General features: G+C 44.7%; 1 protein-coding gene across 3 annotated transcripts in view; it reads right to left on the bottom strand.

The window, feature by feature from the left end:
• LOC130250267 (serum paraoxonase/arylesterase 2) overlaps positions 1-13,685 on the bottom strand; it is a 29,246-nt gene that overhangs the window by 7,317 nt on the left and 8,244 nt on the right. Inside the window, exons 1-2 of one of the 3 annotated variants that reach the window (XM_056485762.1) lie at positions 6,735-6,864; positions 3,257-3,327 (exon numbers count right to left, since the gene is read on the bottom strand). In XM_056485762.1, the coding sequence (XP_056341737.1) occupies positions 3,257-3,327; positions 6,735-6,808 (145 nt within the window). In that variant the 5' untranslated portion in view covers positions 6,809-6,864. Of the gene's footprint in view, positions 1-3,256; positions 3,328-6,734; positions 7,087-13,685 lie in introns of those variants that run through there. The other 2 variants (XM_056485761.1, XM_056485760.1) reach the window with 2 other exon arrangements.

Raw genomic sequence — 13,685 nt, 5'->3', positions numbered from 1 at the left:
CTTCTGATGAGCAAAATGTCTGAAGATGCATTTTGGGAGGAGTCAGCTGTTATCCCACTCTGGATTTTGGCTCTGAATTTTTACTTACTCAGGCAGGAGACAACATCTGCACTGATGTGCAGAGACATTCACAGTCTGTATTTTCCAATTGCAGTTTTGAATTTGGGCGGGGTTTTTTCCTCAGCTCAGCTTACACTCTGGTTTAAGCCACAAACTCCTTTCCTTTGCCCCAGTCTCTCGAAATCTGGGTTAATTTATAAAATGGGGTTAGTGGCAATTCTCCACTTCCCAGGACTGCTGTGAGGATAACAGCATAAATAAATGCTGAGAGGCTCAATTGCCATGGTGACATGAGCTGGACAGACAGCTTTTACTGGCAGCACACACTGGTGAGTGAATAAACAGAGATAGAATCATTTATCGCTACTGAATCAGTGAGGCTGCCAAGCAGAAGGATGAGCAGGCTAATTGGGAGCACATAATTAAAAACTACAAGTGGAAGGAGCACTCTGAGAGCCCTGCACCCAACTGCCTCAAGAGAAACTGCCCAGCAAAGCACATTTTGGGCACTCCATGGCTGGTCCTGGGATGTGTGGAAGCCAGTGGTGTCGGGAGAGCAGTGGAATGCTGACTCAGCACAGCCCTGCTGATCCAGCACAGCCAGGAGGGGCTGCAGACACAGCTCAGGGACTCTCCTGCATGCCCTGCTTTGGGAGGGCTCTGTGGGCCAGGACAGCTAGGAACTCCTCAGGTGTCACTTAAATGCACTATGATGTTTAATTGCATCACTGAGCCCAGCTTATCCATGGGATTATCTGAAAAGGTAGCATTTAAAAAAATTAAAAGATAGCATGAAAAACTGCTGCCTACTTTAGAAATGCTGGCTTTTTGCTGTTCTTTATTTTATCTTAGTATGATGTATTCTGCAGGTGTATCTAATGAAAAAACCCATCTGGATTTCATATCCAAAAATGTGACACTGTTTTGCCCATATTCCACAGATTGTTCCAAGATGCAAGTACTTCTAGCAACTTCTGTAGTAGCTTCTTGAACATTAGGAATTAGTAGAGATATGGTTAGTTTATTATAAACCAATAACATGATGAGTCACCAATAAAACTCAGAAGCTAATGTTTATTCTGCAAATATAGCCTTTCCTACATATTTATGGATGAGGCTTAGGACAAGCTGCAATCTTTGTTTGTTCAGTGTTTGCATCTGTGCTTATATTGCACAATATTTGCAAAGCAGAATAGATTAAAGTCTTCAAAAAGATACAGAAAAGATTAAACTGTGTAGAAAGAAAAGGGTCCACTAGAGAAGTCTTCCATTTACTTCCATTTACTCTGTGTTTGCTTCATTTACTATAGATCCATCACTTATAATTCATAGACTGTACCAGAGGTCTGTTCTTCTATGTATGGAGTGGATAGTTTAACATTATTTTGCTCAGATCCAGCTGATCCAGCTCTGGGACCTATGTAGCATTTGAGAGTTCAGAAGGACTGATTTAAATATTAAAATAAAGGGAGATTATTTTTTAAACTTTATCCTAGCATTTTAAAGGCAAAAGGCCCAGGAGGCCAAGATGTTCATGTACAAAGACATCCTTACACAAAGCCACCCACACAAGCAGCCTTGAGTACAGCAGAACCCCATATCTGAATTGTACTACCTAGGCAGTATTTGAGCTTTAGGACTCCTTGGTCAGCCTGAATGATATAAGTCCCCTAGTCACAGCAAATGAGTTTTAAAAGACATTTGAGTGAACTTTTGTGCCAACTTTTGAGTTTGCACAATCCTTTGTTACTTCTCTTTCTGCCACACTGGACCTGCTAAACTAATCTTTATCATGTTTTTTCAAGGCAAGGTGCAGCTCTCTGTGTGAAGGGACAGAACTAGAGGAGCCAGCAGGAAGCAGAAATGAAGCTCCATAAATGGATCCACTGCCTCTAAACAGAGACAGGTTCTCAGAAATAACCTAATCCACATGTAAATGCCAGGCACAAAAACCAATATACTGTTCAGAAATTAAAGACAACTCTATTTGCCTTTTCCAAGTTTCCTTCTTTTCTCAACAGAACAATCATGTTGCAAAAAAAGTCCTATAAATATTGCAATCGTGATATCTTAAACAATTACTCAGAAATTATTTTATATTAATCACCCTCAAACAAGCATCATTAATAGGCTTGTATGAGAAAATTACAGCTTAATCTAGAAGACCTGGAAATATTTTTAATGCAATTTATTTCTGTGCTCATTTTCAAGCACAAGAACACTGCATATACTTATTCATAGCAGAAATTTGGCTTTATACAGATGGATGTTTGAATCCTGACACAAGGAAGAAACTAGATTTCTGAAATCAACTCACTGACTCAGCAAGCTCAAGGGCAAGGCTGCAAAAGTTCATCCCATGACTTTTTACACATGAAAAATCCAGACAAATTTCAACCTAATTTAAGACATTTCCAAAAATACTAAGGAGGGGGAAATCCTTAGCCATCAAGCCTGTGTTGAGTTTTTTTGGGAGAAAGGGAGACACAAAAAAGCTATCAATTTCTAAGCTATCCATAAACTGGTTATCCTAAATGGAGAGAAAAAAAAAAACCACAACAGAAATGCTGCTGTGTGCTAAACACATGGCCCAAAGTACAAAGTCAACATTTCAGGCACCCTGTTAAGCCTCTCTGCAAGGCAGACTAAGATGACAAACATGACCCCTCGCTCTTTGGAACCGCACAGCTGCATTGCACAACCACGCCGAGCAGGAGCTCGCACCAGCTGGCTCTGAAACATCCCCAAAATGTGGCGCTGAGGAGGGACATCCCGGCTGGCATTCAGCTGCTGCTCCTTCACCATGTGCCTGTGGCGCTCCCCTAGAGCTCCCACCCTTGCAGCATGTCCCATCTCCAAGATGCCACCAGCTGACAGCCTCCTGTAGGCACCTGCCTGAAGAGCCAGCCCACACTCACCCAAAAGCCAAATCATTTCCCAAGTGGCTTAGCAATGGCAAGTGTTTGCAAGCTACTCAATTTCAAGAAAATGACAAGAAACTAAAAACCAACTTATACCAAACTAGTTTTTCAGTACATTTGCTTCCTGCAGTTTCTCCCTATTTCCAAGTCCGAGCAGCAAATGAAAGTCAAATCAGCACTTTGTTTTTGGGATCAGGCTTGGAAGCTGGCTTTAAGAAGCCATTACAAAAGAAGTGTGGACAAAAGCAAAGCACTCAGTTATTTTAAGCACGTACCGATGCCTTTAATGAGCCGGCAGCTCGGGAGGCTCACTGGGGCCACTTCCCGGGAAGCATTGAGCCTGCTCCTGCAAGAGGGAACAACAGGGTTAAACAGCACACAGCCAGTTTGGGAACAGGTAACCTCCCCAGCTTCCCGTTTTATTGTCTGCCATATTGCAGCAACAAATCAGCCATAAAATAGTGAATAAGCAAACTCCAGAACCAGTAACATCAACTGCTCAAATCACTGCAGTGGTTACACATGACCAGGGATTAAGTGATTCTTCCACACTGAGTAACTTCAGAAACTTCATTTTGTTCACGAGCTTCAGCAACAAGCTTTCATGACCCACTGCAGCTCAGATGATAAAATAACATAACCACACTTTCTTCAGGTTTCAGACACCTAAATATAGAAGCACCCTGCAGTTAGGACCAACATTTCACATGAGGAGAGGGCGATATCCTAGTGCAACCCACAGCCTATTTTTGGTGACTGGGCCACCAGCAGTTGCACTTTCTTCATTTTTTGTCTGCATTCAAAGGTAGCAATGGCACTGTTGCAAGGCAGGAGCACTCTTTTCCTTACAACAAGCAGGACTTAGTAGTTTGGTTTCTAGCAATTATCCCGTCGCCTCCTCTTCCCTCCTGGTAACCACCCTAAGCATTACCCTTCATCAGCATTTATTTCATTCATGAATGCACATGAAATTCCACCTCTGGCTCATACTTCACTGGACAAACAGATACAGACAGGCACACACAAATTCATATTTCTCCATTTTCTCAATTCCAAGTTGTTTGCAAATCTGTATGAACAACACCTCACAACCAGGAGGTTTGACCATGCTGGTCCACAGTGACACAAGAAAATACATTGCATTTCTATGTATTCTAGTGTGCTAGAACATTTCTTTTTTTCTTTTTCTGTCCAGAAGGAAGCATTTAAGCTAATGTAGTAACTCCTTTGCATGACTGTCATATGCATGTGTTGAGGTTATTGCTGCAAGCACAGGAAATTCTGAATGCAAAGATCCCATAGCAAAACTTCCCATGTTTATGTTATAGTTTTAGGCATAAACAGAAACTAAACAGCAGTATCAGTCAGTGATATGAAAAATATGTGATAGGGTTGAGCACTGTATGGTATGTCAGTCCTGCATTTTTTTAATCACTTAAACATGAATTGTAAATTGCTTCAATGCTGTATCATTGACACAGGCTGTTAATATAAGGCCAAAAGAAAAGAAGATAAACAGCAGAAAGTGCAGACGACAGCAGGGGAAAGGAGCCAAGTTAAGCCCTCCCAAGCCCTCTCTCCCAGCACAGAACTGACAGGACCACGCTGGCTCCCAGCCCACAAACAGCACGGGAGGATATCAGCTGTCCCTTACCCATCATCCTGGCACAGCCAAACCCCCCAAGCCCCCCCAGGGTGGCTCAGGGTGATCCTGCCTGAAGCTGCACTGCTGCCTGCTTAGGGCTTTTCCTTCCCTATTTTCATCAGCTTTTCCCAGGCAGGCTGCAAGCACCCTGAGCCAAAAGCACAGCAGGAACTCAGCCAGCAGCCAGCAAGGGATGATGATATCCCGACAGCATTCCCAGGGAAACACTTCATGGGCTGGAATGAGAATAATTCAAAAGGACACCAGTCACAAGCCTGCAGCATATACAGAGGCTTTTCCAAAATGTGTCAGTTTATCTAGCTCAGGCAGCCTCAGCCACACAGCCAGATGGCCTAGATTACTAACTGGCCCTGCTAAAAATGGCCCACAACATTGCAGGAGGACCTGCAATATGTGCAGGATGCAACTTCAAAGAAAGCGAGAGTTTTTGCTACTTGGTGCAACTCCAGTGCATGGCACTTTTTCTCTCACAGTTTCTCTTTCCAGTTTCAGTCCTCCACCTGCTGTCCTTCTTCATGGGACACAGACCACAGGTCTCCCTTTTCCTTCAGAAGGAACCCACTGTATATTCAAAGACCTCTCTCTCTTTTAGTTTTTCTCATCTCTAGACTAACCAATCATGAATCTCTTGGGATTTGATTCTGGGCTTTTAAAAAAAAATTCAGAAGGAGCTGCAGAAAGTCTTTGCTGGATTTCTGCCCTCTGGGTAGGGGATGAATAAAAGAGACCCTTGGCAAGAGCTAACACCACCCACAATTTCTTCTCTCAAGACTGTGTTGAATTACTTTAAAGTACTTTGTGGTCTGAAGCTGTGTGTTTCCAAACTTGGCAACTGTCTTAAGACTGCTGGTACACTGCAGTTTGCAGAAAACACAGCACACAGGAAAAACCTGCAGAGAGCAACAGAGGCAGAGGGATCCTGCTTCTTCACAGAGATTCTCCTTTACCAGATTCCTTACGTCTCATCTGTTCGTTCAGTTAGGAGGAGAGGTGGAGTCCCCTGCTCTTCACAGCACTTTGAAATGGCTCACCCCACTACAGCCTGGAGTATCTCCCAGTTCTGCTGTCCCAGCTTATGCAGCTCCAGGGCAGGAGGGACCTGTTACCTCCGAGGCTGTCACCAATAACACTCGTGGTGGATTTAGTGCAACATGCAAACTCATCCATGCCAGGTACCAGGGTCTAGGCAGTAAAGCCCTCCTTTTGTAATTAGACACAATTACTATCTACCCAAAGTTCAATTAGCTGGATGCCATTGCTTTGAAATCAGGCATTTGGAGTCCTTGTGAGCATAAACAAAATTATAATGACTTTGCCACCTTCCAACACAGTAATTCAGCACCACTTTTGTGACCTGAAAGGACCAGTTACACATTTGGGAGTTTTCAGGATAGAAGCTGCTGTAACAGCAGTGTTCACATTCCTACCTCATGGCATGAGGTGTGTGATATGGAGCATGATGTATCTGGTTACTCCAGCTCACAGCAGGTGAGGTCACAACTTAGGATCACCAAAGCCTGTGCTCCATCAGAGGAAACTCAACTACACAGGGGCTACTGTGATCCAGAGGTCAGCTTTGGTAGAACATAACCCGAGTTTCTGGCAAACTGATTTGGGGTTACTGTCGGCAGAAGAGGTAAATTCAGACAGTGCTTTTGGCACACCCCTGTTAATTGCAGGCTCTATAAAAACAGAGGCAGTACCCACCCTCCCGACCCGGGGCACCTTCTGCCTTGGTCCCCCCTGCTCCCAGCATCATCCTGGGGATGATTTCACATCCACTCAGCGCAAGGGGCATTTCTGCTGCACACATGGTCCCGAAGTTACATTATGCCCAAACCAGCTGAAAAGAACATCACAGCGCCTACACTTTCCCAGGGAAAATACGGTTCCCTCGATAACGCTGACGGCAATGACGGTGCTGCTGGGAAGGAACCCTTCCCCTGCGGCTGACGCCGCGCTGATGCAAGGGCAGGTGCCGGCTAAGCTGTGCCCCAGACCGGGATCGCGGCGTTTCCCCGCCGGGATCCCGCCGGAGACCGCCCGTGCCCGGTCCGTGCCCGCAGCTCCGGAGCCCGCTCACCCACCGAAAGGAGAGCAGCCGCTCCGCCGCCAAGGCTGCCGCGATCCCGACCAGAGCCACCGCCAGCAGCTTCCCCATGGCCGCTCCCGTCTGTCCCGTCCGTCCGTCCGTCCCGCCCCCGGCCCGGCGCTGCCCGCCCGCCCCGCCCGGCCGTGCCCGCTCCCGCTCCCGCTGGCCGGGCTGGGCTCTGGCGGGGAGCAGCTCCCAGCTCCGCTATAAACAAAAACAAAAATAAAAATAAAAATAAAAGTAGATACGTTGTGCAAAAATAAGCGTGTCAGACTTTGCACCGTGCGGAATGTTCGGGTACACCTCGTACACGCTAGTATGGGTACACTCATACCGAAGTTTCCTCTCCCAAAATGATGTTGGTTCCACTGCCACCCTCCCACCAATATCTTTCTCCTCTGTGCAGGAGAAGGGCTGCAGAACCCACCTCAGGGCTCCAGCCTTCCTCCATGCAGCTTTTGCATCATCTTCAGTGCTTTTGCACCACCTTCAGTGTTGGCCTCCCTGTGCTTTCTGCTTTTTGGAGGAACACATTTGGCAGGTTAATGACCTCCTCAGCAGATCTTTCCCTCCCTGCACAGTGAGTGTCCTCACCTGCACACTTGTCTGAACGTCTGAGCCATCACTTAAAATGGCTTTTCTGCTCTTCTTGCCCTTGCCCTTGAGGCCAAGCAGGTGCTCCACACGTAGTAGTACTTCGAGAAAAGTGTGTCAGGGAAGAGGAGGAACTCTAGAATACCTTTCCCCCTCGGTTTTGGAATACTCATTTTCCCTTTTCTGGCTCTTGATTACTTTTAAATCATAGATAGATGAGGTTTTTGGGAGGAATGTATGGGGTTGTTGTGACCCAAGTGCAGGATCTGGCACTTGGCCCTTGTTGAACCTCATATCATTGGCCTCAACCCGGGGATCCAGCCTGTCCAGATCCCTCTGCAGAGCCTTCCTACCCTCCAGCAGACCAACACTACGACACAGCTTGGTGCTGCCTCAGACTTACTGAGGGTGTGTGTCACCCTGTCATAGGAGGAGACCAGGCTGGTCAAGCAGGTTCTGCCTTTCCCAAGCCCAAGCTGGCTGTGCCTGATCCCCTGCTGGTCCTGCACATTCCATTTGATGGCACTCAAGATGATCTGTCCCATGACCTTCCCTGGCCCTGGAGCCAGGCTGCCAGGACTGCACTGCAATACTCGGGTTGTGTGAGCCTCCCCACCCTGTTTCCATGATTGCAACTGTGTCACGGTTTTCCTGCTGCATAATGAATTCCTGCCCCTCCTGTTTGCTGCCCATGCTGTGTGCACTGGTGCAGACACACTTGATTTGGACTATTGTTAGGGTAGAAGCCCTAAGTCCTGCCTTTTCACACACTTCTGTGATTTCAAACACCTCAATGACACCTGCACCTTTGCTGCCACGTGGATCTCCATCCATCTCCATCCCCCTGCCACTGAGGCAGCAGGCTAAAGGAGCATGCTAGCACACCATCCATCAAACATTGATGTACTGCCTCCAGGCTTATCTCTAGCTAGACTGGTTTTATCCCTTTCCCCTCCAAGTTTATTTTAAAGCTCTCCCAATGAGTCTTTCTAACTGGGCAAAGATTTTTGAGATCAGGCATATCCCATCTGTTACAAACAGACCTGCTTTACATAGATTGACCCATGAACAAAAAAAAAACATTCTTCTGGTTTCTTATCTTAGGTTTCATACCAAGACCACTTTCCTAGCACAGTAGGTTTAATTTATTTATTTACACTGCATTTATTTTGCAAAAGCACATACTGCTTACTGTATGTCAACTCAATTTTGAGACAAAATGGGTGCAATTCATCTGATAAAATGTCAGTGTTTGCAGGGGAGATGAAGACATCAGAGCTGGTCATAAGATTGCAGAAGTGACCACAGTGTGTCAGATCAAGGGTTCAGCTCAACTACTAACAAAGGCAGTGAGCATGGGCTTAGAAAGAGTAAGGAAACGGGGGACAAGCTGGATAAATCCCCTGAGTTTCTCTCCTAGCTCTTAATTCTTTTTAGCTCAGAATGATGAGCTTTACCTTTTCCGTAACCCCTAATAGAGTTATCATTCAAGTACTTTCCTGTCTTTGAAGTGAGTTGTGTTTTTACCATACTTTTGCTGGTCTCAAGTCACCTAGGCACCTTTATGGTCATGTCAGGAAAACAGTTACTTTAAGGTAGCAATTCATATAAAAGGTACCTAAAATAGATCAAGAAATCTTTCCTAGGAAGTGGACATCTCTCTGCGTTCATTGGAAAGGAGCCTACAGTGACTAACTCAAGTGCAGAAATCTGCTCTCTAGATGCCTGAAGGTAGATGGAATGAATCTCCCTTGAAGTCTCTGCTTATCAAGCCACCCCTGACTGAAGGAAGACTCTGGTCTTCTCAGCAGCTTCCCTGCTCAGCACATCCCAGCCAGCCTGGGGTCTGCCCACTGGCACTGTCACATCTGCTCTCCCCAGCCCCCCTGGCTGGCCAAGGGGCTGCAGCAATCCTGGAAAGCTCTTGATTGCTCTTTGGTCTGTGGCAGATCCCCCTGTGGTCTTTGCTTTGGGGCACTCAGCAGACACCTGGGGGGACCCCCTGCCCCACAGCATAATGACTAAAAGCAGGGATGAGTTGTGTGCATGTAACCAGCTGGAGAGGGATATGTACCAAGCCTGGTAGTGGAGGAAGTGAGCAGAGCAGGGAGACAAGGAAAGTCATGCTAATTTAGTCATTTAGACTCCTGTACAGTCAATGAAGGGAAAGAAACCCTCAGTAAACAAGTCCCAGGGTGGATTTATCCCATCTGGGAAAGCATGCATGAGGTAGGACAAGTAGCAGTCTGTAGATGCCAAGGCTCCCTATCTCCCTGTCTCTCCCAGCTGATGGAAATGAGACAGCTTACTGAGAACATAAAAGGGAGTATTTAAATTACTGAAGGCAGAGCAAAATTTTTCTACTAAAAATTTTGGAAGTTTTAAATCTTTCACTTCTAAGAGATGATGCCCTTTTTTACATGTGCTTCTCTATCTTTTTTAACAGGTAAGACACAAAAGCTGTGTACACAGAGATTTGGATTTCACAACTATTTCAAAATGCATCATTCTTGAGTCATTTATGAAACACAATATGTTTTACCAAACAAACTTTTAAACAGCCAAAACTCTCTTTTTATCCAGATTTTACTCTCTCTCATAGTGATGTTAATCTGAAGTAAATCCACTGATATCTGCACTGCCAAAGTATTTACAATGAATTTACACTAAAGATTAAAGGTCAGAACATGATTCTAGAACACTTTTGGGGGGCTTATCTGACTAAATACAAAAGCCTACAATGCAGGGGTGATAATATTAAGTGGATCCTTCAGTTCATGGGGGGCACTGAGGGCCCCAAGCTCTGGAAGACATTGAGGGCAAATCTGATGGACAGTTCTTGGGGAGTCAGGCAATGCTCAGTGACCCAGGGCTCTACAAATAGTGAATGAAATTCAGGAGGGGACATGTGGGTGTGCAGATAAGGAAGATGTTGCTATAGTTTAACTGTAGAAACAAGCAGAAGATGTCAACACAGGGTGGAAAGGTTCAAAGAGAGTCAAATGGGATCTTAAACTGAACTCTCTGGTTTTGCTGAATTCAGATCTTGAAACTGGGTTGATGTAAAGGCCACATCCATCAGATTGCTGCTGACACGCAGGTGCTGAACTAGCTTCAAGTAAAAATAAAAACTGGCAGGCAAGAAAATTGTTTCCCAAAAAACCAGGCAGAAATCACAAGCAAAGCCTGTGGTTTGCCAACTGAAAGATGAGGAAAAATGCTTCTAAAGCTGCAGATTGTGGAAATGCTGTGGCCTAAAACCACTTTAGCCCTTTTAGCTGATCAAAGGGAAATTGCAGATAGCCTGCTCAAATATCTCAGCAATTTCTTAAACCTTGAATTCTTTAGCCCTGTTAGAGTTAAAAGCCACTTCTCAGCTCCCCATTCAAAACCCAGGAGCAGAGATTCCTACAGCATCTGTGCCATTGGCACAGAGCAAGGCAAAGTCTCTACTCACACCCTACCACTGCACATAAATACAGTGTCACCAACCAGTTAGAAAACATGAGTTCACTACAATCACCTAATAAAGAGATTGGGACCTCAAGGCATTCAAGAAGACAGATGCAGAGTACCTTTCACAAAGAAAAAGGTAAAAACATTCCTGCAGTGACACCAAAATATATTGATTTTTTTTCAACTGCTGGGAAAAACACCTGTCACAATGACATCAGTAGATTTTTGGGTGAGGGTGCTGAAAAGGCTTTTGCAGAAACAGTCTGGCTTTTAGCCCTGTCCTGCTCCAAAGTGAGTGAAAGTCTTTTCCTGGCCTTTGCAGAGCTGGGTGAAGATTCCAGCACTGTCAGCCATGAGCAGCCCAGAGGCATCTGCATAAATTTGAGGATCCAAATAAAATTCTGAGTATATTTTGGTTCTTTCATGATGATGTGAGGTAATGAAAAGGTTCTTAGTGATGACAAAATGTCAGAACATGTCACTGTCAAAAACAGCCTCAAGCAAGGCTATGTCCTAGCCCAGCTTTTTTTTTTGCTGCCTTTATGCAGCAGATTTTGTTGCTGCATCTGGAAGCAGTGGCAAAGCAAGCTGCTTTAGTTATTTTATAGGTGGCAGAATTGCTAACCTGGAGAGATGCCAGGCTAAATCGAAAGTCAGAGAGGTCCTGTCAGGCACTCTGCCCTTTGGTGCTGACAGGGTGCTGGGTGTGCAGGACAGCACTGCTGGTTTTCACTGCACTGCCACATTTCAGCCCTGTCACAAGCATAAAGAGAATAATGCTGTCTTTTTTCAGCCAGAAGCATGCTGAGCCAGTAGTGTGCCTTGGCAGCACAATCCTTCAGTCTTGCAGGTGACATTCTGCTATGGTGGCAGCAAGCTCCTCAAACACTGTGGCTGATAATGCAGCTGAGGGAGACAGCCATGTGGCTTCTGAAAGATTAAAGCTGTGTATAAAAGCAAGGAGGTTCCTGCCTTCAAAGACAAGTAAAGGAGAGCATGTTCCTGTCATTATCACTCCTCTGTGCAGTAGGACTCTCAGGCAATACATAAAAATTGCTCTGACTCTCAGCCCACTTTATGTGCACTATTTTTTTTTTTTGCACTTGCAAATAAAAAATCCAAAAAGTCAATGTCCTGAATGCTGAGATTTGTCAAATTGTCAAATATTAACCACTGCCAAAGACTCTTGCAGTCTTAGGTACATTGGTGTGAGCACTGGTGCATGTGTCACATATATGTGCTGCACATTGTTGTGTTTTGGGGCAGGAAGTGAATTACAGTCCAACATAACCATATAAAGATATAATTCATATGGAATCATAAGGTTTTAAACTTTTCTTTAAAGCATAAACTATGAACAGATCATGTGAAAAAGACTCTAGGACCTGATCCAACACATGCTGAAATCCTTGAGAACTGCTACATCATAGCCTCTCCTCTGCAAACGTGCCAAAGAGCAAAGAACGTGGCCTTGGTACTGCCAGAGCCTTTGTAGCAGCCAAAAACAACTCCCTCCACCCCCACCTTCTTCACTCTGCTTTTGTGGAGGAGGTGTCTCATGAGTGGCCAAGAGAGAAGGTACCCACAGGATGTCACAGAGCACTACCACATGTAGACATCTAGCTCACTCCAACCTAGCTCAGCTAAGAGCAGGCTGTACATGAATCTCATAAAGCCCTGATCTCCCTTCCAGAAGAAGGGACACCTTGTCTTTCCTGCTAATATCATCACAAGAAAAGCAGAGTGGAGCTAGAGAGCACCCAGCCTGGAATACTGTGCACCTGACACTCAGAAACACTGTGCATCTCCTTGGAGCACCCTGGAGACTGGTCCCAGCAGCCCTCCAGCAGGTAGACAGCTTGAGCATGTCACACCAAAACCAATAGAATCTGCCTGACAACTGTTTTTAGGAAACACTGCACACATTTTTTCTGTGGTTCACCTTTTGTTCTAACAGGAGCAGAAATTTGAAATTTAAAAGCAAAGAGCTGATTTCTCTTGTATGGTAAGAAAGCAGAAGTGATTATTTATTATTTATATTTTAAACCCTCAATTAGCAACTTTGAGAGAAGCTCAGCATTTCTGATCAAAGTGTGGAGGTACACACAGTGCTGGCCATGGTCCAATTTTTGACCACATTAATTTGACTTGTAAATACCAGCACCATGAACAAGAAATAAAGCATGTACCTTCATCTTTCAGCAATCCCACATACAGTGCTCAGAAGGATGTAGAGCTCTTTTGTACCACCTGTTAAAACATTCTTGTGATCTACTACTAAGGTCTCATCTCAATATATACATTCTGATTTTTAAAATTCTATATTCTATTACTTCTGTAAGTGGGTTTGGTGGTTGGGTTTGTTGGTTGGGTTTGGGGTTTTTTTTCCCAATAGCAGTTTCATTAATTCATGTTTTCTTATAACACAGTGGCACAAGTCTACAATTCAATAAAATTGTACATAGTTGGAACCTTCAGCACTTTTTTTTAAAGCCTCCTTCCACCCTTCACATTCCTCAGAATCACAGGCATCAATGGCCAAACTGGGGCAAACCCAAATAATTAGACCTCTTCATCCTGGGGTAGTTTTCTCTCTGTGAACCACCTGCTTTGGAAATCAAACAGCAGTCACAGAACTGCACATCGTCACAGAAACATTGCTCAAAGTGCTTCCTCAGAGATTCATTAGATTGCAAGAAATTTGGATATTTACAGTCACTTCTTGCAGTGCTTCCTCAAAGATTAATTAGATTGCAAGAAATTTGGATATTTACAGTCACTTCTTGCAGTAACAACCTTCTCAGAGTTTTTAACATGTGAACAATGCATATCACTTGTAAGGAAATAAGTCAGAATTATATAGCTATGGTTTGGGGAACTTTGTCTTTTAGTGGGT

Source organism: Oenanthe melanoleuca, chromosome 2 (genome assembly GCF_029582105.1).
Source record: "Oenanthe melanoleuca isolate GR-GAL-2019-014 chromosome 2, OMel1.0, whole genome shotgun sequence".
Taxonomy (NCBI): Eukaryota; Metazoa; Chordata; class Aves; order Passeriformes; family Muscicapidae; genus Oenanthe; species Oenanthe melanoleuca.
This window is presented reverse-complemented; position numbering and strand designations above follow the sequence as displayed.